We start from the raw sequence: 27,716 nt of genomic DNA, 5'->3' as shown, positions 1-27,716 counted from the left end.
GGGAGGCAGGTGGGCAGGGAGACAGGTTTCCATTCAACCAATTACTTGAAATATTAAGTTGTCCAGAGGGCAAAGGCATGCATCAATCAAAGGGCCCCCTCTGAGCCTCAAAGCGCATCCAGATCTGAGTAAAGTCCCCTCTGACTCCGTACAATCTCACTTCAAAAGCCCTCCCCAGCGCGCAGTGGATGGAAACACCTGTTCCATCCCTCCAAAGGACAGATGAAAAGCACCGCTCAGCCTTTGGCCCGTCTGCCAGTTACCCACAAACTAAAAGGATGGGTTCAGAGATGCAAGTGAGCAACAGCGCACATCAGACACACATGATTGCTCCAGCCACCTCGAGGGTCACCTTTGAACCACAAAAAAAAACCAGGGGGAACCCCTTTATCTTGCTGCTGCTGGACCCACAGCCCATGCTGGCCTAGACACGTGTCACCAGAATATTTTCTCTGTGGCAGAGGAAGCGATATCAAATATTAACCTAGGAACACACTCCATGAGGGGGATCAATCCAAACGAGGGCAGAGCCAAGGTTCTGCTCCAAGGAAGATGCCGGAAGACTGGCCCTGACTTTCAGGAAACTGAGATGGCTCAGAATAGCACTGCAAAGTGTTCTGAGATGTTCAAGCGGATGATCAGCAGCTCTTTTCAGCTCACTTTGGCTTTACAGCTCTTAGCTGAAAGATTGCGAAGATGGGATGAGGCAGGTCTGTGGGCTTAGTGGGGCGGGGGCGTTTTGGTTTTGTATTTCACTAAAAGGGCTGGCCCTTCTTGCTCGGTGTTCTCCTTTCTCATTGAAAATAAAGTAGTAGCACGCTGTTTGCTAGATGGTAAGATGCTGCGCTCTTTTTTCAGAAATTACAGGCTTTAAGATGTCATATTTAAACAGCAGCACGGGCCTGTCATGCAATCAGCCAAAAAAAAAAAAAAATGCAATCCCTGGTTAAAATGTGACTCCTAAAAGTTTGAAAATGTCTAACTACTTCCCCAGTGCATTATGAATTTTAATTTCAGAGCTCTGAGCCTGGCTTATTTTATGATTTTTTTTTAAATTTTATTTCTTCTTGGTCCCCTTTCTCTCTTGCGAGAGCTAACACTACACATCTTTGAAATTCCCCCAATCACACCTTTTACAAACTTAAATCAACAATGATATGTTCAAAAATCTTTGTCTTCCCTTTGAAACTGGATGCAAAAAAGAAATCTCTCCTGTCGGTGGAGACGGCTGTGAAAGACCGGGGAGCCTGCACATAGATTTCTTTAAACTTTTTAAACTGCTGTTTCTCTTTATCCCACTGGTATATCTGTGAGAAGGTGTAGTCGCTCCCCAGGGCCAGGTAGTGGTTATCTTTGAAGGAGAAGGGTTGCAAGGTCATGGCCCCCCGGGACGGAAGAGCCTGGACCTCCACAAACTGCTTACTGTTCCACCGCATGACCCGAGAGTCCCCGATGAAACGGGTGAGCGAAAGGTAGAGGGCGTTCTGCATCCGGAAGCTCTTCACAGCCAGGACATCCTCCATGTTGGGGATGTCACCGTGGGGGACAAACTTCTTTGAGCTTTTGTTCCACTGCAGGATAATGGGGACCTGGGAGCGGCTGGACAGGATGAGGTGTGACTTCCCATCGATGTCCACAAACTCTGCATCCGTGTCCCTGAACCACTCATGCAGAGACTGGTACGAGTAGAACCCTTTGCTGTTCCACTTGTAAACCGTGGACAGGCCGGCCTTCGAGCTGTCGGCGATGATGAAGAACGTCTCATCGTCGATCTCAAACAGCTCAATGTCGTTGGGCTTGGAAATCCGAGACACTTCTATGTCTTGGAATTTGACAAACTTGGTCCAGCTCTCATCGTATTTGTAAATGTGAGAGCCACCAAAGAGCTGGGCCACCACCACAAAGACCTGGTCGTCGATGAGGATGGCCTTGCAACCCACGATGGACTGGCCTGTGGCCGAGAGAAAGAGAAGGCTTTAGTGTGGATGAAGTGAGTGCTGAACCTCCCCGACCCCAGACCCTGCTTGCCCAAAGGGACTGTGGTGCTGTGGAAGATAGCATGGTGGTTCCTCGCAAACTTAAACATTGACTAGCTAGGTGACAATTTTACTTCTTTATACAAACCAAAAAGAGCTCAAAGCAGGGGCTGGAATAGAAACCTGGATAACAAATTGAGAGATCAAATGCTCATGCATACCTCAAAGTCATACACCGAAACCTGACCTTGTTAGGTTTCAAACAAATGTTAGGGTTGAAAGAGTGAGGCTCGTGTCTTAGTTACGGTTTCTATTGCTGTGATAAAGACATCACCAAAGAACATGTCCAAAAAGCAACTTGTGGGACAAAGGCTTTATTCCAGCGTACAGTTCCACATCACAATCCATCACTGAGGGAAGTCAGGACAGACACTTAAACAGAACAGGGCCCTGAAGACAGGAATTGGATCAGAAACCACGGAGGAGGGTAGTTACTGGCTTGATCCTGTGGTTTTCTCAGCCTGCTGTCTTCTAGCATCCGGACCACCTACCTAGGGGTGGCACCACCCACAGTGAGTTGAACCCTCTCATATCAATCATCAGTCCACAAAACGCTGCACAGATAGATGCAAAGACATATCTACAGGGCAGTCTTATGGACGCCTTTCTCAATGAAAGTTTCCCTCTTCTTCCAGGATACGTTTAGGTTTGAGTCGAGTTGACAAAAACCAACCAGAACATGGGGAAAGATAAAGAAGAGGGCTTGCATGGGGGGTCTGAGATAGCCAAGCAGACCATGTAAGAGGAAATCCAGGGCTCTGGGAAAACCATCAAAGCCAGTCTTGGCCAAATCCCACAGAAGCCCTCTTTGGGGAACGCACTGGCTGGTTTTATGTCAACTTGGCACAAGCTAGAGTCATCAGAGAGAAGGGAACCTCAATTAAGAAAATGCCTCCATAAGATCTGGCTGTACTCAAGACTGTAGGGCATTTTCTTAATTAGTGATGAATGGGGGATGTACCCAGCCCAATGTGGGTGGTGCCATCCCTGGGCAGGTGGTCCTAGGTTCTATGAGAAAGCAGGCTGAGCAAGCCGCGAGGAGCAAGCCAGTAAGCAGCACTCCTCTGTGGCCTCTGCATCAGCTCCTGCCTCCGGGTTTCTGCCCTGCTAGTGCCTGTCCTGAATTCCTTTGATGATAAACTGTGATATGAAAGCATAAACTGAATAAACCCCTTCCTCCCCGAGTTGCTTTGGTCATGGTGTTTCATCACAGCAATACCGACCCTAAGACAGGGAACATGCACCATTGTACTTTCTCCTATTAAACGTGTTGACTATATTGGTAGTTACTCCTTTATATGCGTTCTTGCACCAAAGACATTTAATGACAACAGACTGAGTTGTAGGTAAAAATGATTTCAAGAAAATCTTCAGCTGTTCTGGAAAAGCGATCACCCCAAACCACCCCACGGCTGGCTAACTGGAGAAGCAGTGGGTTGTGAAGGTGGGGTGGCTGGTGGCCACGGCTTGCCTGGGTCTGTCCTCCATTCTAGAGGGACCTCTTTTCTTTCACTTATCCTCCTGTTGAACATCAGCAGCCTGCTCACTCTAGCTGCGCCCCTATGTGAGCTCTCCCTCTGCAGCACAGAAATCTGTGTTGCCATGACAGGGGGCTGGAGGCCATTAGGGAGTAGGGCTTCTCCATCCCTAACAACCTTGGGGGATGGGACCAGGAAGCAGGGCTTGGGGAGGAGACTAGGTCACTCATGACTAGAATTACCCCAGAAACCCTAGGGATCTCCTGCTCTTCCACCATGAGGAGACTGGGGAGGGGTGTGGGGACCTGAAGGACTAGGGAAATGGCTCTGGGTGTGAGTACTAGGATCCTAGAATCCCTGTGCTCCTACAGCAAGATGGGAGGAGGAGACAGGAGAAGTCTACGTGGTGGAGGAGGAGACAAAGAGGCTAGCTTGGTGCAGACAAACAACAAGAATCCATCTCAGACAAGATGGAGTGCAGGAAAGACCAGAAAGGATACCCAGGGTTGTCTTCTGACTTCCACAGATGTAATGTGGTACATGTGCCGGCACACACACACACACACACCACAACATACCACACCACACACACATACAACACATACACAAACATACCACACCACACACACATACAACACATACACAAACATACCACACCACACACACATACAACACATACGCAAACATACCACACCACACACACATACAACACATACGCAAACATACCACACCACACACACATACAACACATACGCAAACATACCACACCACACACACATACAACACATACGCAAACATACCACACCACATACACAACACATACACACACAACACATACACATGACACACACAACATACACGCATGACACACACATACCACACACACAAATTCACACACCACAGACACATACCACACACACCACAGACACGCACACACTCCACATACACCACACACATACCACAGACACACCCATACATACTACAGACACACACCACACACATCACAAACACATACACCCCACATACACCGCACACACACCATATTCATACACCACATACACATCACACTATATACATACACCACACACACACACACACACACACAGCTATGAGATGATGTGGCACCAGACATTAAATCTGCCATTATCTTGAACTTGGATGGCTCAGACTCCAGAACTTGAAAAAGAAATTTCTGTTGTTTATAAGCCTTCCTATAAATAATAACAGCACCAAAACGAACCAAGACAGTCGTATTGAAAGCATTGTTACACACAAGAGCTGGAAGATGGATGCAATCCACGCTCCCACAGACAGATAAACCAGCTGTGGTCCATGAGCACCAGGAATAGTCTTCAGTCTCCAAAAGGAAGGAAAGTCTGCTGCATACTGCAATATGGTCCAGCCTAGACGGCATTCCACTAAATGAATGAAGCCAGCCCCGAAAGGACAAAGCTGTCAGCCTACCTGCAGGAGGGGTCCCAGGGACAAAGACTGGACATAAAGGACTGGGGAGGGGGTGCAGTTTACTAGATGCATTATGAAAGAGACGTGAAGATTGGTCACACACAACACCAGTGTACCTAACCCCATAGCACAGTACATAAGAAGTAGTCAGGATGGTGAGTTTTGCACTGGGTATCTCCATGGTCCCCGGGGTCTCTGGAGAAGTCAAAGAGTGTGCAAGACTGTTCAGAGCAGAACTCTGAATGCATGGTGCAGGCACACAGGAGTCTCACTGCAGGATAAGCGAAGCAGCTGTCCTGGCAATCACGAGACAGCCCCCGCCCCCTTAATGCTCGCCCACAGTTCAAAAATGCCTGTGGGATAGTGATCTGAGACCCAGCTCAGGCGTCACAAGGAACCCTGCTCCCGCTCCGCTCTGGGTCACCACTGGCATGCTCTCTACAATCGATCCCATCCCCCGCTGAAGAAGGCCACCCTCTTAATCTTAGCTAGAGGACCACTCATATCTCAAAGATCACCATCCCTCCCTCGAGATCATTACAAGTTTCGTCTTTCTTTTAACTCGCTCGGTAATATGACCAAAGTGAATTTGGTCTGTAAATTACAAGGCTAACAATCCAATTTCTGTCCTGCAGATTAGCTTAGGGGGCAATGGGAATCGGTGGCTTCCGGAGAGGTACTTTCTCTTTCATTGGACTTCCTAGAACCTGGCCCTTTGCCTGTGTCTAAATTGTTTTTCTGAGTGCTTGTTCACCAAATGTGATAAGAATGATAGGTAGAACCTAGAAAGTGGACTCCTGTCACCAGGCACCACCCTGAGCACTTTAGCATATCTACTCATTCTTTCCAGTCACCACTGGAGACAGCTACGACTCTTACCAGCATGTCCATTTTTACAATGAGACACAGAAGGGTTCAGCGATTCATGTAAAGTCACACAGCCAGTATGTAGTAGTACCTGGGTTTTAATCTAGGTTACCGTACTCCATCACCAAAGTGCCAAAAGACACATGCACACAATCTACTTATGATGCAACCAAAAAACTCTTAACATACTTCTTTCATCTTTGATTTATTTTATCAATGTCTATATATTTACACACACATATATATATATATATATATGCATATAGCTATATATGCTTCCTTTAAAACATTGGGGCTTGTATTCTATACATGCTTTTTAAAGCCTACTTTTGTATGTATGCACATGTGTGCACATGTGATCATATACATCCAAAGACAAGAATACTGGTCTCGGTATCATTTCTCATTGTAAGTCCCAGGCATCCACCTGTCCGCCTCCTCAGTGTGACACTATAAGCAGGAGACACATCTTTTTTTTCCAGTGTGAGTTCTGAGGATCAAACACTGGTTTGAGGATCAAAACATTCACAACTGAGCAGTCTCTCCACCCCTAGAATCTATTTTTTCACTGAATCCCTATGTTATCAGTCATCTTCTACAACTAAATTTTTTTTTAAAAAAAATACTATACAATGGGGCTGGAGAGATGGCTTGGAGTTTAAGAGCACTTAATGCTTTTCCAGAGGACCCAGGTTTGGTTCCAAGCACCCGCATGGCAGTCATCTGGAACTTGAGTTCCAAGCGATCCCATGCCAACTTCTGGGATTTTTGATCACCAGGAATGCAAGTGGTGCACATATATATAAGGAGGCAAAACATGCATAGAAATAAAGTTTAATAAAACTAAAAAGGAAAAACCACAATACTATACAATATTACATGGCATGAATGCACCCCATCCTATTCAACTAATCCTCTGCTGTTGGACATAGCAGTTCTTTCTTGTTTTTCATTATTGATAAATGACATGTTTCCCTTCACATATTGTTAAGTAAACATGCTTTGATACCATCTGGTACTGTTCTCAGCTGTAAGAATCTGCTAGAATAAGTGTTTGGTATCTTTTGTAAGGCTTTAGGGTATAAACTGCCAAAGTACTCAAGAACTCCCACCCTACAGACAGCAATTCTAACTCAAGCTTCTTGTCCCTCTGGGCGGGGGGACTGCAGAGGTACCTATGCCAGGAGGGGGAGACTATAGAGGTCCCTATGCCTGGGGGTATACTTAGAAGTCTGTCTCTTTTAAAGAACAACTTCAGTCCCACTGTCAAGGAAGAACATATGCTGATTGGCCAGTAGCCAGGCAGGAAGTATAGGCAGAGTGAACAGACTAGGAGAATTATGGAAAGAGGAAGGACAGTCGCAAGCCAGATGCAGAGAAAGCAAGATGAGAATGCCTTACTGAGAAAAGGTATATAAGAATTATGGGTTAATTTAAGTTGTAATAAGCAATAGGACAAACAACATATAATTAATATGTCTTTGTGTGTTTGTTTGGAACTGAACTGCTGTGGGACCAGGCAGGACAGAAACTTCTGTCTACAAATGATGCACAACAGGGGGCTCAAACCCACAACCCTAAGATTAAGTCTCGTGCTCTACCAACTGAGCCTGTGGGTATGTCAGCAGCAAGAAAGATTGTTTGTGTGTGTGTGTGCCTCATCTGTTTGCCTGTCTGTCTGCAAAGATTACAGGCTGGAACATGCAGAAATCCCAAAAAGAAAAAAGAAAAATACAAAAAGCAAGAGTGAATAAGAGAAGAAGACAGAGAGGAAGCCACAGATGTCAGTGTGAACATAGCCACTGGGTTCCTCACCTGGAGACATCTGACCAGAGCCGCAGCAGAGAAATGGGTGCCTCTCTGATTCCTCAGAGACGCCATCTAAAAGGCATAGACTGAGAACACACTGAGAAGCTTCTGCTGACTTCAGAGTCTCTCCATGACAAAGTAGAATGCTGAATGAGGCAGGCCCAGCCCAAGGAGGTGAGAACTATCCACGCTCCCTCCCTTACTCTTGTTGGTGGCTAATGGCCCCATATGTGGCTTTGCTTTTCCACCACACCTGAAGACTTTCATACCAACTCAAACCTCAGCGACCAAGAGACAGACAAACGCCCCCCTGCCCGAAGTCTCAGGCAGTCTCTGCAAGTTCTGAGGTTCCCTGTGCCTACACAAGTCTTAGACGTCTTAGCTGAAGCCAGAAAGTTGGGGTCTCTGATGGAATAGAGTGGGTCCCATTGTCCTCAGGTTCTGCTCACTACACAGGTTACCCATTACCTCCCCACTAGATTGCCAAGTCCAATACTACACTAACCCATTTTTAAAAAAAAAAAGCCACAAAATTCCCATTGCAGATGACAGAAGCATATGAACATTAATGTGCTTGCCCAAATACTATGTGCCCACCCACAAGAACACAGCTGGCTCAGAGGAAGTGCCCACGTAATCTTTATCAATGAGTGAATGCAGGAAGGAGGAAGGGTTTGAAGTTGCCACCAGGGGTAGAGTTCCTGACCAAGAAAATAGAGTCTCTGGGCGAGATGGATACCATTCCAGCTAGATCAGTCACCTTGACTAGGGAGCACCTCTAGGGAGGAAGGCTCAGCTTAAGCCATGCTAAAGAGTTAGATGGAGTAATTAGTCCTTTAATGAGATTTTTCCTTCCCAGAATCCTCACCTTTAGTGCAGAAGCTTACAGACCCGGACCACAGCCAAGCAGGTTCGTAAATCTGACTGATTCTCTGAATTATTCAGATAAATGCCTAACTTCCCTTTTTAATCTCTTTTCTAAGTCTGCTTCCCTTAACACTTCGGGCTTCTCCCTGCTTCCTCACTCTCTCTGAAGCTCTTCTCTCCACCATGGGGCTGCTTCTTCGTCTGTGTCTGACTGTGCCAGCTTCAACGCATGGCTTTTTCCTTCTCTCCTCCACCACCCCTTTCCAGGCAGCTGCTGAGATTTGGTGTTTCTATGCCTTGCACTTTTCCTTTTAATACTAAGAAAACTGCCTTCGTGGTTACATTTGAGCTTATTCTTAAAACCTTGTATTGGTGAGACTAAGAACCCTAAGGAGGACCCCAGTTTGCCCTCTATCGCCAGCTGCAGTGAGTGGCAACGGCAGGGAGACAACGGTGCCACCCCATACCTGGGACAGGGACACAGAGATAGGTTCTGTCCCCAAATAAATAGAGTAGGTCACTTGCAAAGCTGTACCAACTGTACTGACACCCAGGGAGAAGACAGCCCACACCAGGCTCCAAGCCCGAAACCATACAGCTAACTCTGTTCCCCAGGATATCAGGTTCTTACATCCAAGGCTCTCCACACAAATCTGCGCTGAGTCTGTGTTTCCAGGCCCTGCTCCCTAGACAGTAAGCGCCACACTGGAAGGCCAGCTGGCTGTGGCAGCAGCAGCTAGCTCATCTGAGATGGCATCTCCCGGACATCAGCACTCATGATTAGACTCATTAGTAGCTGGTCCCCCAGGAGTGAAATGCCACTGCTTCTGACTACGTATGTCCCTGCATTTGCTGTGTAGCCACGTGTGCCTGAGAAACGCCTAGGATCTTCCCGATCCAGAGTTTCTACCATGGTGCACTCCAGAGAAACAGTTCAACGCCCCCTGGAGCCTGGGAAGGGAATCTCCAGAGGACAGTGACCAGGCTTCCAGAGGGCTGTTTCTACAGCCAGTATCAGTTACACTCAAAAAGCTGAGAAGATTGAAGAATTGCTATGATCTTAATTTTATCCATTTACTTAAAGAGCAAGCAGATAGTTCATTTTTAGTATCACTAAAACCCTGGGAACCCACAGCAGCAGCACCGAAAGAAGCCAAAGGCCTGAATTTATGATTGGTCCATTCTCATTGCTATGCTTTTAGTAAGTGTGAGCAGTGAGCATCCAGACCCAGCAAGGGAGCAAGCAGTGTGTGTGTGTGTGTGTGTGTGTGTGTGTGTGTGTGTGTGTGTGTGACCCAGCAAGGGAACAAGCAATGGTTGTGTGTGTGTGTGTGTCCCAGCAACGGAACAAGCAATGTGTGTGTGTGTGTGTGTGTGTGTGTGTGTGTGCGTGTCCCAGCAACGGAACAAGCAATGGGTGTGTGTATGTGTGTGTGTGTGTGTGTTGGTACATTAGTTAGTAATCAGCTTAACAAAAACAAAACTATGATTTAGTTCTGGTAATCAGGCTGACTTAGCTATGCAGGACCATGAGATTCCCACATGACTTCTTATCATAGAAGGAAGATGCTTTTCACCTTTCTCGTGGAGTTCCCCCCCACACCCATCTCCTATTTCCCAAAAGGATCACCACCAGTGTGAAATCACTACCTGAAGTTCTGTGATCACCAATATCTGACTGTATGGAGAACACTTCAGAGTGACCATCAGTGTGGGCTGGAATGTGGTCCCCGCCTCTCCTGGAGGCAGGGCCTCAAGCCTTCCCGTGGTTATAACAGGGGGTGTCTCTTTCCACAACACACCTGTGATATTGTCATAACTCCGGAAATTCATTTCTATGTGGTCCCACTCCAAGACCATGCAGTTCTCCATGCTGGGCTGAGCGATGGCCACGTACACGTCATTCTTGGAGTTGAACGTGTCTACTGACACGGACTGGTAGGGCAGAGTCTGATGAACGACGAAGTCTGGGGGGGAGGGGTAGAAAAACAAATATCAGTTCATAAAACCCTGTGAGAATCCCAACTGCAGTTCTCTGGCTTTGCATCATCAGCGTAGGTACCTGGGGAGGAGCAGGGAAGGTGGGGCCAGTCCACTCCACACTGGCCCGTGGAACGCTTGGCTCTGGAGATTCTGCAAAATGGGACTGTCAGGCCAGTGGAGTTTTTTTTATATACTTTCTTTTTTTAAAAAAAAAAAGATTTATTTATTTATCACATATGTTAGAAGAGGCCATCGGATCTCATAGATGGTTGTGAGCCACCATATGGTTGCTGGGAAATGAACCCAGGACCTTTGAAAGAGCAGTCAATGCTCTTAACCTCTGAGCTATTTCTCCAGTCCCACCAGAGGAATTTTTGATACTGCTTCCTGGAGACAGTGTAACAAGTTACTAACAAGATCTCAACTGTCTAAGTGGATCTGGGAGACCTGGCTTTCAGAAAGCCAGGGCAGGAAGAAGGCTGCAGGAAATTCATGAAGTGGCATGCTGTGTTCTAGTAAGTTCTGAGAATGCTACACTTCTAGCTCTCTCAGAGCAACCCCTCCGGGAAAGAAGTTGGCTTAATATGGCTACACTTCTCAAACTCACAAGAAATAGGGATCCTGTGGTCACTTGTCATTTACATTCAATTCTACACACCCCTATGGGGAAACAGCGCCTCTGCAGGCCATAGTGAGTACTACACTTCCAAACAGGGCATGCATATAAGTCTGGGAATCTTCTGCAGGGACGACCCCTGAGGAAACGAGCTGCCTGGATATTGGACTTTGGTGTGCTGTGCCTAGGGTCTAGGCATCAAGACAGAGCAACAAGCAGGCAAAGAATTCTGCAGGAACGCGTGCAGCACAGTGGCATGGGTCCTCTTCTGTCTCCTGAGGATTGAGTGGTCTTCATCCACGCTGAGTCCATAAATGACCACTAACTCTCTGTGGAACTTTGGGTATGGCACAGAATTGCCAAGGGGCAGAGGGGGGTTGCCCATGGAGTGAGCATAGCATACACACACACACACACACACACACACACACACACACGGGGGGGGGGGCATGTGGCACATATGCTTAATCCTAGTTCTTAGGAGGTAGAGGCTAGCTCCCATTTCTCTCCCACCTGTGCTCCCAAGTCTCAGAAATGTAAGCCTCTGAGTCAGAATGTGTGTGTTTTACAGAAGAATAAAAGGTTTCCCCCTTTACTGAGGAATCCTGCAACAGAAAAGATCTACCAGACTGGAGGCTGGAGAGATGGTTCAGTGCTTAGGAGGACTTGCAGCTCTTGCAGAGAACCCAAGTTCAATTCCCAGCAGCCATGTCCAATGGCTCACAACTGTCAGTAACTCCAGCTCCAAGAGCTAGCACACCCTCTTCGGGCCTCCACGGGCACCAAGCATACACAAATCCATAGAAATACACACAATTCAAAATCAAAAGACAGTTTTGTCTGAAATAGTTCTACCTGGATTCAGAACTTACACAAATCAAGCTTCCATGGCCCTATTACATTTTTTTTTTCAAATTAAATTCACCGTTTCATGATATTTCCTATCTGGCATGGCACAGACTGTTAATCACATAAATGACAAATCCTTCGTAGAAGACAGTTCTACTGCCAGCATCAAAGGAAAAGGAAGGAAGGCTCAGGGACAGTGACTGAGACAGGCGTCTAGACGTTCTGAGGAAAGGCACTAGACAAATTTAAATACCTTTTCCTACCCACATCTGAACCCGACTTCCACAAAGCCAAAGGCGCGGTCATTGTAAAGAGACCTCAAAGGACACACATATCGAAGTGATACCAATTTCCTAGTGTTAAAAGATTAATAGTGCATTCCGCCCTGAGAGCCGCGGCTTCCATTCACATCAGATCAAGTTTATGATGTCAGTGGGTCTCTTACAATTTCGGCCTTTCTCCCACTGGAGTCCACGGATTTTTACAGAGCTATTTATAGAACTTGCAGAAAATAAATTATACATGGTGCGGAGCCTATGGGGAGAGAGAGTGCGCATTAATGCATTATTTCTCTTTGCATTTTCATCAGCCTGAACAAGGGAGGCTAACAGGACAATTAGGATGCAAAACTCACTCCCTCTAAGGAATTTGGTGAATTATCCCCCTAACATGGGATCATCGGTGGGTAACAGGAATCTCTGCCTGGTTAAAAATAGCCTTGAAGGGGAGGGTGTGGAAGGATTGTGATTAATCTGAAGAGCTGAGACAGCTTGGTGGTGGCTACATGCTCATTGCTCCTCTCTGTGGAGGAACAGAGTCCTCTCTGGGGCCAAATCGGGAGCGATCAGATCGAAGGAAGCCATAAAGTGACCCCGAGCTCCCTCAGTGAGTCTGGCTCTCCACCCTCCGGGCACCCTCTCACACATACTTTCCCTGGCCTTTGGTAAAACCTCAGAAGCCAGGACTTGAGATGAACAGAAGACAGGAATGTCAATACCCTCACAATTTAGTGACCACACACTTATGTGGCAAGGGCAGCGTCTGGGGACAGGACGCCTTATTGTATTATCACCCTGAAAAAGAAAAATCTTGGAGCGCAGCTAGCGTGTCCATGAGCCTCAAGGCAACAGAAACAGAACAGTCAGTCACTGCTTACCTGAAAGTTCTATGTGGACTTTGCCAAGGAGTGGAAACCTTGTTAGCAAAAACAAATAAACCCAAGAGATGGCCCAAATGCTTGAGAGGACGCACATTGTCCCCAGAAATTCTGGGACTTAGGTCCTGGCTGCTCCAGTTCTAAACAGTCTCCTTCCCAATGAAAATGTTCAGTCCCAGAACACAATAAGAACCATCCAGAAGGCCCTGAGGTCAGAAATCCTATTTTCTTATATAAATGATGCTCTGTTCCCAGAACAGCAACAAAAGCCTGTGTCATCTTCTCCAATACGGACACTGTGACCAGGTGTGAACAGAATGATGGGAAATGCCATCATTTAGAGAATTCTCCAGAAAAGAACTGAAGGAAAAGCCAAGAGGAGGCTCAGAAAGCTATAGTATAGCATTTAATGCCAAAAGGTCTTAAATGACACCTTTTTGTACAAACGCCACCAACCATGACCTCTGATTTATTGCACTGCCCAGATAGCACAATAAATAACATCTTAGTGGCTAGGCTGAATAACGGGTACCCGCCAATCACACAGCTGAACACAGCCCAGCTCTGTGGTGCAGAAAAGGTTACTTGCTTGAAATTTCCAGTGTCCCATAAAAGAGCAGAACTTGTGAGTTCCTCTAGTTGCTGACACACATATGCACATATACACAAACACCTGGAATTCATTTCTACGTGGTGGGTTTTGGCTTGTTTGGAAGGGAGCAGTAGATTTTTCTAAATGCAATACTTTGTTCTTGGGATATTCCCCGTCTTCAGGGTTTCTTAGCTGTACTCTGAGCTCTCCTCCCCACTGCTCCTCCTGACATGCCTTCAGGCTTTGTAGATAGCAACTCCTAGCCTCGTGGTTTATTCCCACCAACATCTAGGAAGCAGGCTGCACACTGTGGGTTGATCCTCTCGCCTTGAAAATCCGGCTTCAGAAGCCACGGAAGCCTGCTTGAACCTTTCAAACGGAGGCATCCCCTGCCCTTTACCTGCGGGGACCTGGAGGGAGTTGGCATTTTAATTTTATTCCATAACCTCTAAATATGTGGAAATGGAAACCCCGAGGTGGGCTCTGAAACAAACAAAGTCAAAATCTACCTTTGCAGTTCCCCTCGACGGGAATGTTTTCCTTTAGCAAGCACTCGCCAGCTTACACAGTCTACTCTGCCATAGGCTATAATTTCCCTACTTATCTCAGCCTACTTGAAATGGAAAATAACTTAGAGATACAAGAATCTGGTATTAAACTTATAATAAGTATTATCTTACTGGGAGGCGGGAAGCCAGTGACAGTAAAAATATCCAGACTTCTCTGTGTCTGTCTTTCCATGAAAGGCAAATCAAATTCTTAAGTCTGTATTTCAATCTTCAAAGAAAGACAGACAGACAGACAGGCAAGCTGGGGAGCTAGCTCAGTCAGAAAATTAGTGTCTGCATATGAAGACTTAAGTTTTCTTCCCCGGAACCTACTTAAAAAGCTGGACATGGTGAGGCGCACTGTAAGCTCAGTGCTGGAGAGACAGAACCAGCTAGACTGTGGGGCTCACTGGCTATCCAGTCCAGCTGAGTCAGCAAGTTTCAGACCATGAGAGATACTGCCTCAAAAAGCAATCCCGAGGAATGGCACCCCAGTTCCATCTCTGGCATCCACACACCCATGCATGCACATACATGAACATGCACACACGCTCAGAATTGCACACACAATTAGAGGGAAGAAACAATAATACAACTGGAGGATTTGGATTTTGCAATGAATCAAAATTAAAACAGGCTTGGCAAAAAAAATTACCTGTAATAGCTAGCCTTTGGGGAGTTGAAGCAGAACAATTGCTTCAAATTCAAGGCCAGCCTGCTCAATGTGACAAGAATTAGGCCAGCCTGAGCTACATAGCAACACCCCATCTCAAAAGGGGGGGATGAAGAAAAAAAAGAAATTAAGATTAGAGCCAGGGTGGCTAACAAAATCCTTCCTATCTGTTGAGATATTTTCCCAACCAAATTGATGATTTATTTTGCGTGTGTGGTGTGTGTGTGTGTGTGTGTGTGTGTGTGTGTGTGTGTGTGTGTGTGTAGGCCAGAAGACAGTTGGTAGCAATCAGTTCTCTCCTTCAAGCACATAGGTCCCAGGCAGTGAACTCAGGTCACCAAACTTGGCACAAGCACATTTACACAATAAGCCACTTTGCCAGCCCTGGTTCATTTCTCTAAAATGACTTCGATCAGAAACATCTCCATTCACTTTCCCTCATACGCAGGTGGCAGTCCAGAAGGAAAAGAAAGAATTATGCTACGTGTCCATCTCTGAGGAGACAGGCTCTGCCTACCTGTGGTGGTGCACTCATAGTCGAAGCTGGTCACATCGTTGAGCTTCTTCTCCTGGTACTCTGGTGGCCCGATGCACAGCACATCAGACACAGTGGAATTCGTCATCTTCAGCCATAGATACAACCATTTGGCTTTGCAGTCACATTCAAACTTATTACCCCTTAAATCTCTGGAATACAAAGCACAAATACACACACGAGGAAGCAGACGCATTTGATGTGTTTTGGTAGTAACATGAAACGGTGGGGGTTTTCAAAGCCTGATACATCTAAAACAATCCAATTACGGAATTTCTATAAAATTACTATGTTTCATGCATCCTATTTCTTGTATTTATTGTTATCTTCATTGAGTATTCCCTGATGCGCGATTTGAATGGAACGGCATACAGACGGTTCTCAAAGATGAGACAGCATCCCTCTTAAAATTATCTCAGTGCAATGGTGGAGGTTGGGAGGGATGGGAGAACGTCCCAATATAGGTTCCCATAGACAAAAACAGGAGGTAATAGGAAGACAGTGTTCATAAACAAAACTGGATCATTCCAGGTCTTATTAAACAGAATCCGGTACAAAGTGCTACAGTCACAAGGCTTCTAGTGAAACTTGAGAAGGCAAAGCAGATGGAAAGACTGCTCGGGGACCACCTATCTAGCAAGCCTAATTTACCATCGGACACAGGGCACGGTAGCTAATGGCTGGATTCAACACAAGGCAATACATATGCTGTTCCTCCGTGTGCGCTACTCTGTGAGAGTACTACTTAGTCAAGAGCAAAGGGACCTGAAAGACAATTGACTAGGGCCTGGAACCAGTATACACAAACCTCATCTGCATGACTTACAGTTCAATCAGAGAATCGAGATCACTAAAGACGTCCCTTGGAAGTGCTTTGATGTGGTTGTTGGCCAAAGAACTAGAAAAAGAAAGTCACATTTTAAAGTGGTTACCACTTTCCTGCCAGTCATTCTGAAGTCCCTTTAAGAACATCTAATGATTCATGGAGAGCTCTGAGGCTCTGCATCAAAACATGGTGCAATTCATGGCTTTGATCAACACCCAGAGAAAGATACAAGTTCCATTACACTGGATTCTAATGTAACCTTTTTTTTTTATTTTGAGCTTTATTTATTTATTTATGAGCACTTTATTAAGCTCTATGCAAAGCTATTAAACTACAGAAGGCTTCTCTGGTTTTTGGAATAAAAGCCAAAGTCCTAGGCCTCGCGGAGCAACAAAACACCTTTAATTCCAACCCTTGGGAGGCAGAGGCAGGTGGATCTCTGTGAGCTTGAGGCCAGCCTAGTGTCTATAGTGAGTTTCAGGCCAGCCAGTCCTAGACAGTGAGATCCTGTCTTGAAAAAAGGGAGTGGGGGGGGGGGAGAAGTGCCAATGTTTCATTTCAAGGTATGTAGACCTCTCTATAGTCTAGAAACCTCCCCCATTAGGTGAGACTCCACCACCCACTACTCCAACCCAGCCATAACTCTGTCATGGTTCATTGGACTCCATTGGAAGATGGTCATTTGCAAACTAGGTTTTAATTATTTGTTTGCTTCTTGACTGGGTACCTTCCTGACACAAAAGCAACAGAGACTGCTGTCTGTCCATGGTTTTCCCTCACCCCCTGAACAGTGCCTTGAACTCAGCACGCTGGGAAACTTGGCTGGTAAAGACAGATATGCTACTGTGGGAATGAATGAAGCATCAGTAGGAGACTAACAATGGAAGATGTACGAGCTTTACCTAAGAAGTTCTCTTACGGTCATCAAAGCATATTTGGTCATCTGTGTTTCTCAAATGGACGCAGCGAACACTCTTTCCCATGAAGACACTCCACACTAACACGCTAGAATAGCGTAAGATCTCGGGGAAGTGGCATGTTTCCTGAATAACTGGCTGTGAGAAATCAATTCCCTGTTCCTCCTTAGTGTTGAAGAGGTTACTGAGCCACCAGCCCACCCCCACCCCCAGCTACAGCAACCATTAGGTTGAGAACCAGCTCCTGTTGATTCAGGATTCTGTAGTGCCCTGCCGCCAGCCAGCCGAGGATGGATGCCCACAGTGCAGTGTCCTTGCGGGAAGATGTTGAGTGTGGAAACAATGTACATCAAGTCTATGCTTTCCCCAGACACCACACAGGAATGCAAATTGGTAGAGAAATGGATACTTTCTTCTAGAGTTTTCTTCTACTTGTGAGTATAAATGGCAACATGTTTAAACGATAAACATGCAGGTAGTTTATAAAACAGTGAGTCATTCCCGGTCATAGCACGGTCACGGCCCATCCCGGAATGATTGGCAAATAAACGAGCACTTCTACCAGTCAGTGGGGTGTAGTAGAAAGTTTAAGCTCCTTTTTACTCCAAATATTCTTCCTTCAAATACTGACTGAGAATGGGAGGCCAATGGTTCCTAATTATTCCTCTTCCCACTCAGGCAGCCATAAATGGATCAGAATACCGTTTCATGTGCTGTTTTACCTTGCTTTTCTTGATGAGGTACTTGCACAGTTTTTGATGTGTTGGGAAATAAGCTGATTATGTAATCACACTGACCATACACTGGGGTAACTTTTGGAAACTTTAGAAAGGGTGGGGTGTTTGTTTTGATATGGAAAGCAAAGCAAAAAAAAAACCCATTTTATCTAAATATCAGTTAATGATTCAGCTAAAACTGTAGTTACCTGGAAGCTATCGCACTGAAATGGTAATAATATAATTAGAAACGGCATGACCAAAGCAAGCAAGAAAACCAACAAGAATATTTAGCAACTGTTCCAAGGTTGCAATTTAGGTTTCAGAAGTCAGCCCTATAGTCCACCCTGCCCATGCTGAGAGGTTAACATTAACATCCTCCGTTCAGTTTCATTTAGTCTACGAACACATAGCACTTACTTCATTTCTCAAACTATTTAATAGCTTCCCGTCCCCTGGGTTCTATAAGACCGCTGGAAAACAAATGTCCTAGATTTTAGTTACAGATTGGCACTGCTCCCTCTATGCTTTGGAACCCGGCTCGTGTTTTAATATGAACGTGAGTATTCAAATGTCTGGAAAGTTCACAAAAGGCCAACACAAAACATCTCGTTTAAATGAGAAGACTTGGGGTAGTGACTTCCCTAAGGAAGTGAGTGAAGTTTAGAGCTGAAGCTTTCTCTGTGTGTGATGTTTAAAGGCAAGAAAAGGGAAGTTCCCTCTATAAAGCAATGTGTGAGCTCTGCCTGTAGCCTGTGCCTAATATCAATGGCCGTCCTTCCCAACTTTTGGGGTCCACATTTATCTGCTCCAGCTGTTCCTCGCCAGACAGCCGTATCTATCCTTTCGGCAGTCTCTGTCTGGATACTCAACTGGCCAAGAAAATTTATCAATCCAGAGAGAAAGCCAAGATTTTTTTGGACTGGAAGGATGGAATTGGTATTGTCATTGAGGAGGAAGAGGAAAATGATGATGACAATGATGATGATGGTGATGGTGGTGGTGATGGTGAGGATGGCGAGGATGATGATGATGGTGGCGGTGGTGGTGGTGGTGATGATGGTGGTGATGGTTATGGTGAGGATAGTGAGGATGAGGATGATGGTGAGGATGATGATGGTGATGATGGTGGTGGTGGTGATGGTGGTGATGGTTAGGATGGCGAGGATGATGATGATGGTGGTGGTGATGATGGTGAGGATGGTGAGGATGAGGATGATGGTGAGGATGATGATGATGATGGTGATGATGGTGATGATGATGATGATAATGCTGCTGCTGCTGCTGCTGATGATGATGATGATGATATGATGATGATGCCAGTCATATCCTTGGCATTTACTGGGGGGAATGGGGCTTCTGTTTTTACAGCCAAACATCATAAACCTATTACGTATATCAGCCATCTACAGTCAGTATAATCATCATTATCTCAAGAATGAGGAAACTAAGGGTCAGAAAAGCCAGGTAATATCAGTAAGTGATGACCTGGAGTTTTGAACCCAAGCCTGAAACCTCAGTCCATGAGCAGTAAGGGCTCTGGCCTACAGCTTGACTCTGAGAGACGCCTGCACTTCCAAAGAAAGACAGAAACCCTAGAACACAGCAGGACACAATCTTCCTCCATGCACTGTGTTGTCAAGAAAGCTTCAACTTCTCCTGGCTGCTCCCTCTCCCCTACCTCTCCAGCCCTCAGCTCAGGTAGGGCTTCTGCTTGGTGGCCCCAGAACCCAGATTCACTGTGCCCACTGGCAGATGCCTTCACCAGGATCATTGTGGCTAAATGGAAAGACTCTTAAGTGACCACAGTCCCTACAGTATGGTCAGGGTGACACTCAAAGGCGCCACCATCCCTGCCCGGCAGCCAGAGGCAGCGCCCTCCAGTTTCCTCAGCTGTCTTTTTAATCACAGGCGGATGACTATGGATATAGGACCCATCATCTTCCTCAGACAAAATCTTCTACTATGCAAATGGAGCCCAAGTCTCGGCTACTAAATGACTCCTACGTGACAATGTCCGGTTTTACATTTTCACAAACATAGCCATTCTTTTTTTTCCAATCTTATTCATTTTTCTAAGTGTGTGTGCTTGTTTCCTTCCGATATGCAGATCAAGTCAGATCAATTCTTTTTCCTGCTTTGGTCTCTGGCAAGCCAGTAAGGAATCAGAGATCTTAGCTGAAACTACAGATTAACCTAATGTAACAGAAAAAGCGACTTTCATCTAATGGGAGGACACTGGATGTCTCTGTGCCACTCTATCTGATGTCCTTCGCTGAGTAACGTAAGTCTCAGCTCCCGATTCTGCAGAATAGGAACTCACAGATGATCATAAAACACAGAGAAGATCTTTGGGTACCTGGCACCTGGCACCAAGTGAGTATAAGAACCATGCCTCCATCCCACTTCCTCCATGATCTCAAGACCCTCACAGCACTGAGGGGCTCTCACTTCACATGGAGTCACATGGGTTCCCACGGTGACACAGGATGGCGGAGACCAATGTGCAGTTGGTCATCACAGTAAGTGTTGTCTGACAGCATAGGAACCTCTTGGGTGATCCGGAAATGAGTTTCCTTTGAGAGATATTGTAAATATGGAAACATCAAGGGAAACCAATACGGTGGGTGTGCATGTGTGTGTGTGTGTTTGCACATGCACGTGTGCACATGTGACCACAGGAGCCGTCCACACTATTTTTTGAGACAGAGTTTCTCCCTGGGACCTGGGGTTCACTGCTTAGGAGAGGTTGGCTGGTCAGCAAGCCCCAGGGATCCTCCTGCCTCTGTTTCTCCAGCACTGAGGTAACAAGTATGCACCATAATGTTCGCCTTTTTCCATGGGCTAGGGGGATCCAACCATGGGCCTCATGTTTGCATGGCCAGCATTTTACAGACTGAGTCATGTCCCCAGAACAGAGCTCAGAGAACTTACAGGTGAGTCAGATCACGGAGGCCCCGAAAGGCATTTCTCGAAATGGTTTCTATTTTGTTCCCTTCAATGAACCTAAGGAGAGAAACAACATAATATAACCAAATTCCCTCTCCTTAATAGCCCCAACAGATGACCTACTGTGCTTTAGCAGTGACATCGGAAAGCACTCAAAGAAGTATCGAAACTCCCACGTTAGTAGCAAGCTGCGCTAAACTCCATGAGGGAGCCGGGCGTGTGAACAAGAACACATGCGTGCCAGCTTCTCTGCTCCCTACAGATCAGCATAGATGTCTCCAAATTCAGAGCTGGCAACAGAGCGGATAGCATCTTGGGTGTGAGGAAGGAAGAAGAATGTACCTGCACAGAGGCCAGAAAGTCTCCCATCTCTGAGACACTGGAAAGCTTCCAGGCACTTTCCCCACTCCTCTTACACTGCCCTGTGCCCCGCTAACCATACACTTTTGCTAACACCCTAGTCCCTAGAAGGAGCCCCATTGTTTTACATCTCTGCCTTTTAGTTTCCACTAGGAAGAGTTCCATTACACATGGTTTCCAGCAAGCTTGAGCTCACCCTGTCCTACACAGCCTCATCCCTAGGCAAACGGTCACAAGGCAGGGATGTTCCCGAGCTCTGACCGATGCTAGAAAGCAGAAAGGACAGTACAGGGAGCCGCGCTGACTTTCTTTGAGCTGAGATGGTACAGGGCTTGCGCGGGGACAATGACACTCAGGATATGACAGGAATACACTGCGACTGTTCCCAGGGGCCAAAGGGCTAAGTCAAATGCTAGCAGGTCTTTGACGAGATGGTCCAAGGGGAAGGCTTTGCCGCATCTGCGACACAACTGACAAGTTAGTTCTCCCAGAGAGAACTCTCCGATGCCTGTTTTTAAAAACTCTGATGTCTGTTCAGCACTAGACTTTAGCATTCCCGAGAAGCTAACTTTCTCCCTGAAGCCCCGGGTGGCACATGAACCCCCCACCACAAAAATTCCCAGGTACCCCACAGCTATCCATGGATTTTTGGCAGACCCCGGTGGATTCACCCCTTCGGCTGCGACACTCTTTCCACATCAAATACATGCCAAAATACTGGATTATGAGCGGGTTCTCTGGAGAAAGAATTCCTGGGGAGACCTTGTTCCCGGAGACTTCACATCAGCAGAGAGCTCTTCCTACCTGGGATGTGTCTAGAATGCCAACGTCTACCTGTTCACCTCAGATAAGACAGCAGGCTTTGCAAATCCTTTGAATGCTAAACAAGGAAATCCCAACTGATAGCAGGATTAGCATTATTACAGACTCGCCCAACACAAGGCTGGGACAACTTAAGGGGGAAGGGAAAGACTCGGATGGGACAAAGGCTGAAATAAGAACCACGGCTAAGTTCGCTGCTAGAAGGGGAAGCGGTGTGTCTGAAGGGGGGAATAACCCCCTCTCCTGTTTTTCTGTTGTTTATGCTTTGGTTTGGGTTTTCATTTTTAGGTAAAGGAAAGGAAAATCTAATCATACCCTCAGCAGAACTCACAGGAGATAGAACGAACGGGATATGGGACAGCTGGATACAAACCAGGCAGTTTACCCTCAAATAGGGAAACTTTGTTTAAAAATAAGTAGCCCTGAGAACCATCCAGCTCTATTTCTGGCCCATCAGCAAATCCATGCCTAGTTATGGAGGTAAAAATACCCAACACAATTTCCAGCCGTACTTACTACATGACAAATTAAATGTCAGCCGAGAATGAATGAGCCAGCGGCTCCCTCCTGAGCTTTGTCCCCAGCCTCCTCCTGCCCCCACGCTGGGAAGAAAATCAACTCACAGGCCAGTGCTGGCAAGAGAATGGCACTTTCTGCACCCCATCCCCTCCACAGGACACAACTCAGAAAGCCCTTGGAGGTACCAAACTCTCAGCAACACTTACAGGTATTCAAGATGAAAGAGGCCGGCAAAGGCATCGTCGCGGATCACCGTGAATGAGTTAGAATTCAGCAGTCTGAAAACAAGACAGGCTTTAGTCGAGACAAAAAGGGCAAGTCGTGTGGCAAAGCCATTTTTCTTAGGTGCTGATCCGTGGGCAAATGAAGGCTCTTCTCAGCCTAAGGACAACCCGTTAGGTTCCCAGCTGTCCTCACCATTGTGACGGGGACAGTGAGAAAGGGATCTCTTGCTTTCTGAATTTTCTGCTATCTCCAGTACAACCTTTCTGCCCCCATCTTGGAAACTATGAATCCTGGGAAATATGAACTGGTGAGCATTATTCAAAAACAGTTTTCTGCTAGGCACAACTGAATAGCCAATGAAGTCTTCATGATGCACAAGAAACCGTGGAATCACAGACGTATGAGGATCTAATCCAATTGTATTCTAGAGATATTTGAGCCCAAAGAAGACAAGAGGGTTGACCAAAGTCACACAGTGGGGACGAAAAAGCAAAAACCCATTCTACCATGCTAGACATTCTCAACAGAAATAATCATTCTTAAAAGGTTAAGAAATCTCTAGAAGATTATCACTATGTAGTTTTCTATTTGAGTAGCCAGGTAAATACTTTTTATAAATATTTATAGAGACCACCTAAGTTTATTTAGCCAAATAATAGGTAGGCTATACTATTCCAAAAGAATTGAGAGTTAAAGTTGTGATTTGTTTATGTATTTATTTATCATATAGCTGTACGACATGTCTGTGGGCACAAATGTGCCGCTACACATATGTAAGGTCAGAGGATAATCTGAGGAGTCGCTTCTTTCCCTCCACCATACAGGACCCAGGGATCAAACTCAGGTCATTAGGCTTGGCGGCAGACACCTTTGCCTACGGAGTCACCTTGTTGGCATATGAACTGAGATTTTAAGTGGTGAGTTTAATGTGATAGTAGGTGTAAAACACACCAAGAAGAGAACTATCAATGGCAATTTGCTGAGGATGGGTAGTGATTTGCGCCTCTGTCTTTTTCTACAGCGCGTTGCCTGCTGTAGTTACAGGCTCATTGAGTCCAAGAAACAGGCGAGCATCTGTGTCATGGACTCACAACGGCCTGCTGATTTCCTGTCTTGTTTATGTGATGCTAAGGATGGAACTTTGTATGGTAGACAAATGCTCTACCACTGAGCTACATACCCTCCATACACACACCCCAGCCTAGGGAATTACATTCAAAAGTGACTTGGGGACATTTATTGTCATTATCAAACATCAACTGACTTGGGGTTACAGGGTCCTCCTGTTCTAGCACTCATCACGGTGACTTGGGCATGGTTCACTAAGAGGAGCAGGGGCAAATGTAGCTTTGGGCTTCGCGCTTGGATCCTCACTCCATGGATCAAGGCAAGGTATTTCCGTGTTCTGAGCATCCATTTCTTCATCTCTCAGATTGGAAAACCAAAGTACCTTTCCCGAAGAGATGCCATGCCAGTGAGGTCGAAGCATGCACACCTACGATACCCAGTATGCTGCCTGCCTGCATGTACGCGAGACAAACTGGAAGTGGTCTTCGAAGAGTTATATCGAGATTTTCAAAGATAAATTTCTTTAGAGGTGAGATGTTTGGGGGAAACTATTCATTGAGGTGAAACTCTGGTTATGGCCAAGGCAGCCTCCCTCAATTGCCTGATCTCTGAGTGGGATGTACCACAAAGCCTGGAGAAGTTGTTGGAAAGTCAGGTGAGAAAGCGGAGCAGGACGGTGGTTCAATGTGGAGTCAGCAGGGGAGACTCTAGCTGTTGTGTTACAGGAAGACGAGACCACCCTTCAAGAACCACACATTGGGGACCCCATTTTGCAGAGAATATTCCATACTCACAGCAGCTGCAGGGAAGGCAGATGGGAAAACATCCGGTCCTTGATTTCCAAAAAGGTTCCATTGACTAGGCTCCTACAGGGCAAGAGAAGGGCAGAGGGATGCCCAGGTTGCTTTCAGGAAATGCCAACTCAAGTTTGCAGTTGGCCTCATCCTCCCCCTGAGCTTCACCCTATTCCTCCCTGGGATGAAGCTACATGTGTTTGGCCATCATCTCCCCAGGAAACAAGCTGACGAGAGGTAAGCTGCCTCCAGTGTACTCGATCAATAGGGAGACTCCTCGGGCTAACAGAATCCTTGGTCTGTCTCCTTGCACAGACACTGTCAGCTCAAAATAATCCTCTAGCTTCCTTCATTTCACCCCAGGAGGCCCCTGCTGAAGGTGGGTAATTACTTCACCTTCGCCCAAGGTTCTGTTTGTGCACACACAAAGTTAATGTTGGCCCACGGAACTCCGGGGTAGGATTAAGTATCCCCCTCAGAAGCATGCGTCTCGGGAAGACACTCAGAGCACTTCTGATTAAATGCACTGTGAAAGCCTCGTGGGGGAAACTCAGAGACACCTGAACTTGCCCAAGAAGGAAGAGGTAACGCCATCTGCCAGATAAATAGTCAATAAATAGTCAACTCCAGGAAGAAGCCTGGTTGCTTCGGCCTCAGGGTCTCCTGCCCTTTCTGGCCACAGCGGGGCTTCCATACGCTATTGGAGTTAACATGCAGAACTCTTCGGCTTTGGTCATATCCCAAAAGCTTAACAAGAGAAATGCTAGAATCCCCCACGTGATCTAATTTATCAATATTATGAGTCAAACAGGCCTGCTGTTCCCCACAGCTTACTCTCCCAACTTTTCACAAATGTAAACAGGACCCAGGACCTATCCATCCCTGGCCGGTGATGATGTTTTGCTTTGGAAACAAGGCACGGGAATGATGACACGCAGGAAAAAGCACACAAACAATGTTATCCCCAGGACTCCCTCACCCTCAGGATTCCCTCCTCTACAACTGTGCGTGTGGGGGGGGGGGGTTGCCCCCAGCACTTTACCCTGGAACAATGGGCTGTCCTAGCAGGACATGTCCCAGTAATAAGGTAACCCCCTAAGGTCCCTTCCATAGTAACATTTTGTCAGTGTGATTGTGTGAGACCAGTTGAAGTCACTTAGCAAGTGGACAGAGGACCCCTTCTGATTAATTCTGTCCGTGCTGGTAATATAATCTCCTGTGGAGAAAGGTGGAAAAAAGAGAGGCCCTCTTGAACTCAAGGCAAGAAGTCGGGTGGCTTCCTACCCTAGAGGTTCAGCTGGACGCCTCATTATCCCAAGGTACTTGGAAGCCCTCTGGGTTTCCCCTCTTTGAAGCCACGTGGAGCACCCCTCCTTTGCCCACGCCAGCCTCTTCCCAATCTGCAGTGTGGAGAGGTCCGGAGGGTGGCTGCCATGAGGCCTCACCCATTCCTAGTTAGTCCACTCAATCCGGGCACATTCAGCTACCCTCCAGTCACGCACACACCCACCCAGCAGCACAACAGAACCACTCAAAACTTTAAGGCACCCCCAACGATCATCCCGGGGCGCGAAATACAGGCTGTGAACTCTGGTGCAAAGACCCTACCCCACTGTGGGCCCTGGGTCTGCAGTAACATCAGCTCCCCCAGGTAGATCTAATGCAGGTGGCCACGGGCCACAATGAGAAACTGTCACGCGGACCTATCTGGATTTTCGCGCTCTGTGGTTCTGAGTCCCCTAGCCTCCCCGCGGCACAGACTCCACCCACGTCCCGTAGTGCGCCCCCAACCCAAACGCAAAGAAAGAAATTAGGGAGCAGGGTCAGGTGGCGCTGCCCCAGCACCAGCCGCAACTCCGTGGTGGCGGCCGGCACAGGGCAGGGCGGGGCGGGGATGGAGGGGTCCCACTCACAGGGAGCTGATGTCGCCAGGCACGATCCTGGGCACCCAGGAGGAACCCACGCAGATGATGGACTCCTTGGTACAGCTGCAAGTGGCGGGGCAGCGCGCCAACCGCCTCACCTGCGCGCTCGGCGGGATGAGGCACGCGGCGCTCAGCAGCAGCAGCCCCAGCGCCCCGCCGCCTCTCCGCAGCGCCATGCCAGGACCCCTGGTACCCGCCCGGGCCCGGACCCCTGCTGCCGCCACCGCCCCGCGCCGCGCGCTCCGACCCGGCGCCGCTGCAGACGCGGGTGCCGCTTTCCGATCGGCCGCCGGCGCTGCTGGCGAGGACGCGGGCGCCGCGGGTGTGGGAGGCCGAGCCGCAGCCGAGCAGCATGCTGGCCGCCACCCCCACTCGGCGCCCCCCCACCCGCGCCCGGGCTGCTGGGCGGCCGCCGCACCCGCCTCACCCGCGCTGGCCTGACATCAGCACCCGCGCCCGCCGCGGGCCCGAACCAATGAATAATGCACGCGGGGGCCCGCCCCGCGGGGGAGGGGGAGGGAAAAGTTGGATGACCTTGGGGGAGGGGCCGACCGAAGCTCAGACCCCCTGGGATCCCGGCTGAGCTTAGCCGGAGCCGGGACCCGCAATCCTTCTGCGGGATGCAAAGAATTTCAGGGACACTGGACTCCTTTCTGCGGAGTCAAAATGTGAGCTTCCATCCCCGCAAAAAAAATAAATAATTTTTTAAAAAGTAGAAGCGGTAACGACAGGAGGTTCCATACCCCCCAGAAAAGTAGGGGTGGGGAGAACTAGCTTGAGCTGGGAGAGGGGTCTCTGCCCTGAGAGTTCGGAAGAGGCCAGACCTTTGAGCATCCTTCATTGATCTTGAAGAGGACCTAAGTGAATGTGACAAAGGGGTTTGGCTGGGCCGCCTTGGCCGGCCAACCATGTGACTGTGGGGTTTGAGTCGCCACTGCACCTGAGCTCACTGAAGCCAGTCGCTTTCCATTGCCCATGGAAAGTAGAATCGCAAAACAGCTACAGCATCTCCTGCCACACTGGGCCTTGCAAAAAAAGATCCTGCAAAAACTTTCCCCTGGCTCAGCACAGTAACCTACACCCCATCCCCCTGATAGGAACAGATTTACAGATTGTAAAGAC

General features: G+C 47.4%; 1 protein-coding gene across 1 annotated transcript; it reads right to left on the bottom strand.

Annotated features, from left to right (window-relative positions):
• Positions 1 to 27,015, bottom strand: Lgi2 (leucine rich repeat LGI family member 2). The gene is made up of 8 exons (XM_075943549.1): positions 26,583 to 27,015; positions 24,670 to 24,741; positions 22,789 to 22,860; positions 20,867 to 20,938; positions 16,300 to 16,371; positions 15,456 to 15,625; positions 10,324 to 10,488; positions 1 to 1,951 (listed from the first exon to the last, which is right to left on the bottom strand). Exons 1-8 carry the CDS (start codon positions 26,768 to 26,770, stop codon positions 1,134 to 1,136), a joined length of 1,629 nt encoding a protein of 542 aa, XP_075799664.1. The 5' UTR covers positions 26,771 to 27,015; the 3' UTR covers positions 1 to 1,133.
• Positions 27,016 to 27,716: the final 701 nt, after the last annotated feature.

This window comes from Microtus pennsylvanicus, chromosome 12, assembly GCF_037038515.1.
Source record: "Microtus pennsylvanicus isolate mMicPen1 chromosome 12, mMicPen1.hap1, whole genome shotgun sequence".
NCBI lineage: Eukaryota > Metazoa > Chordata > Mammalia > Rodentia > Cricetidae > Microtus > Microtus pennsylvanicus.
Note: the sequence above shows the minus strand (reverse complement) of the source record. Positions and strands in the feature narration are given on the sequence as shown.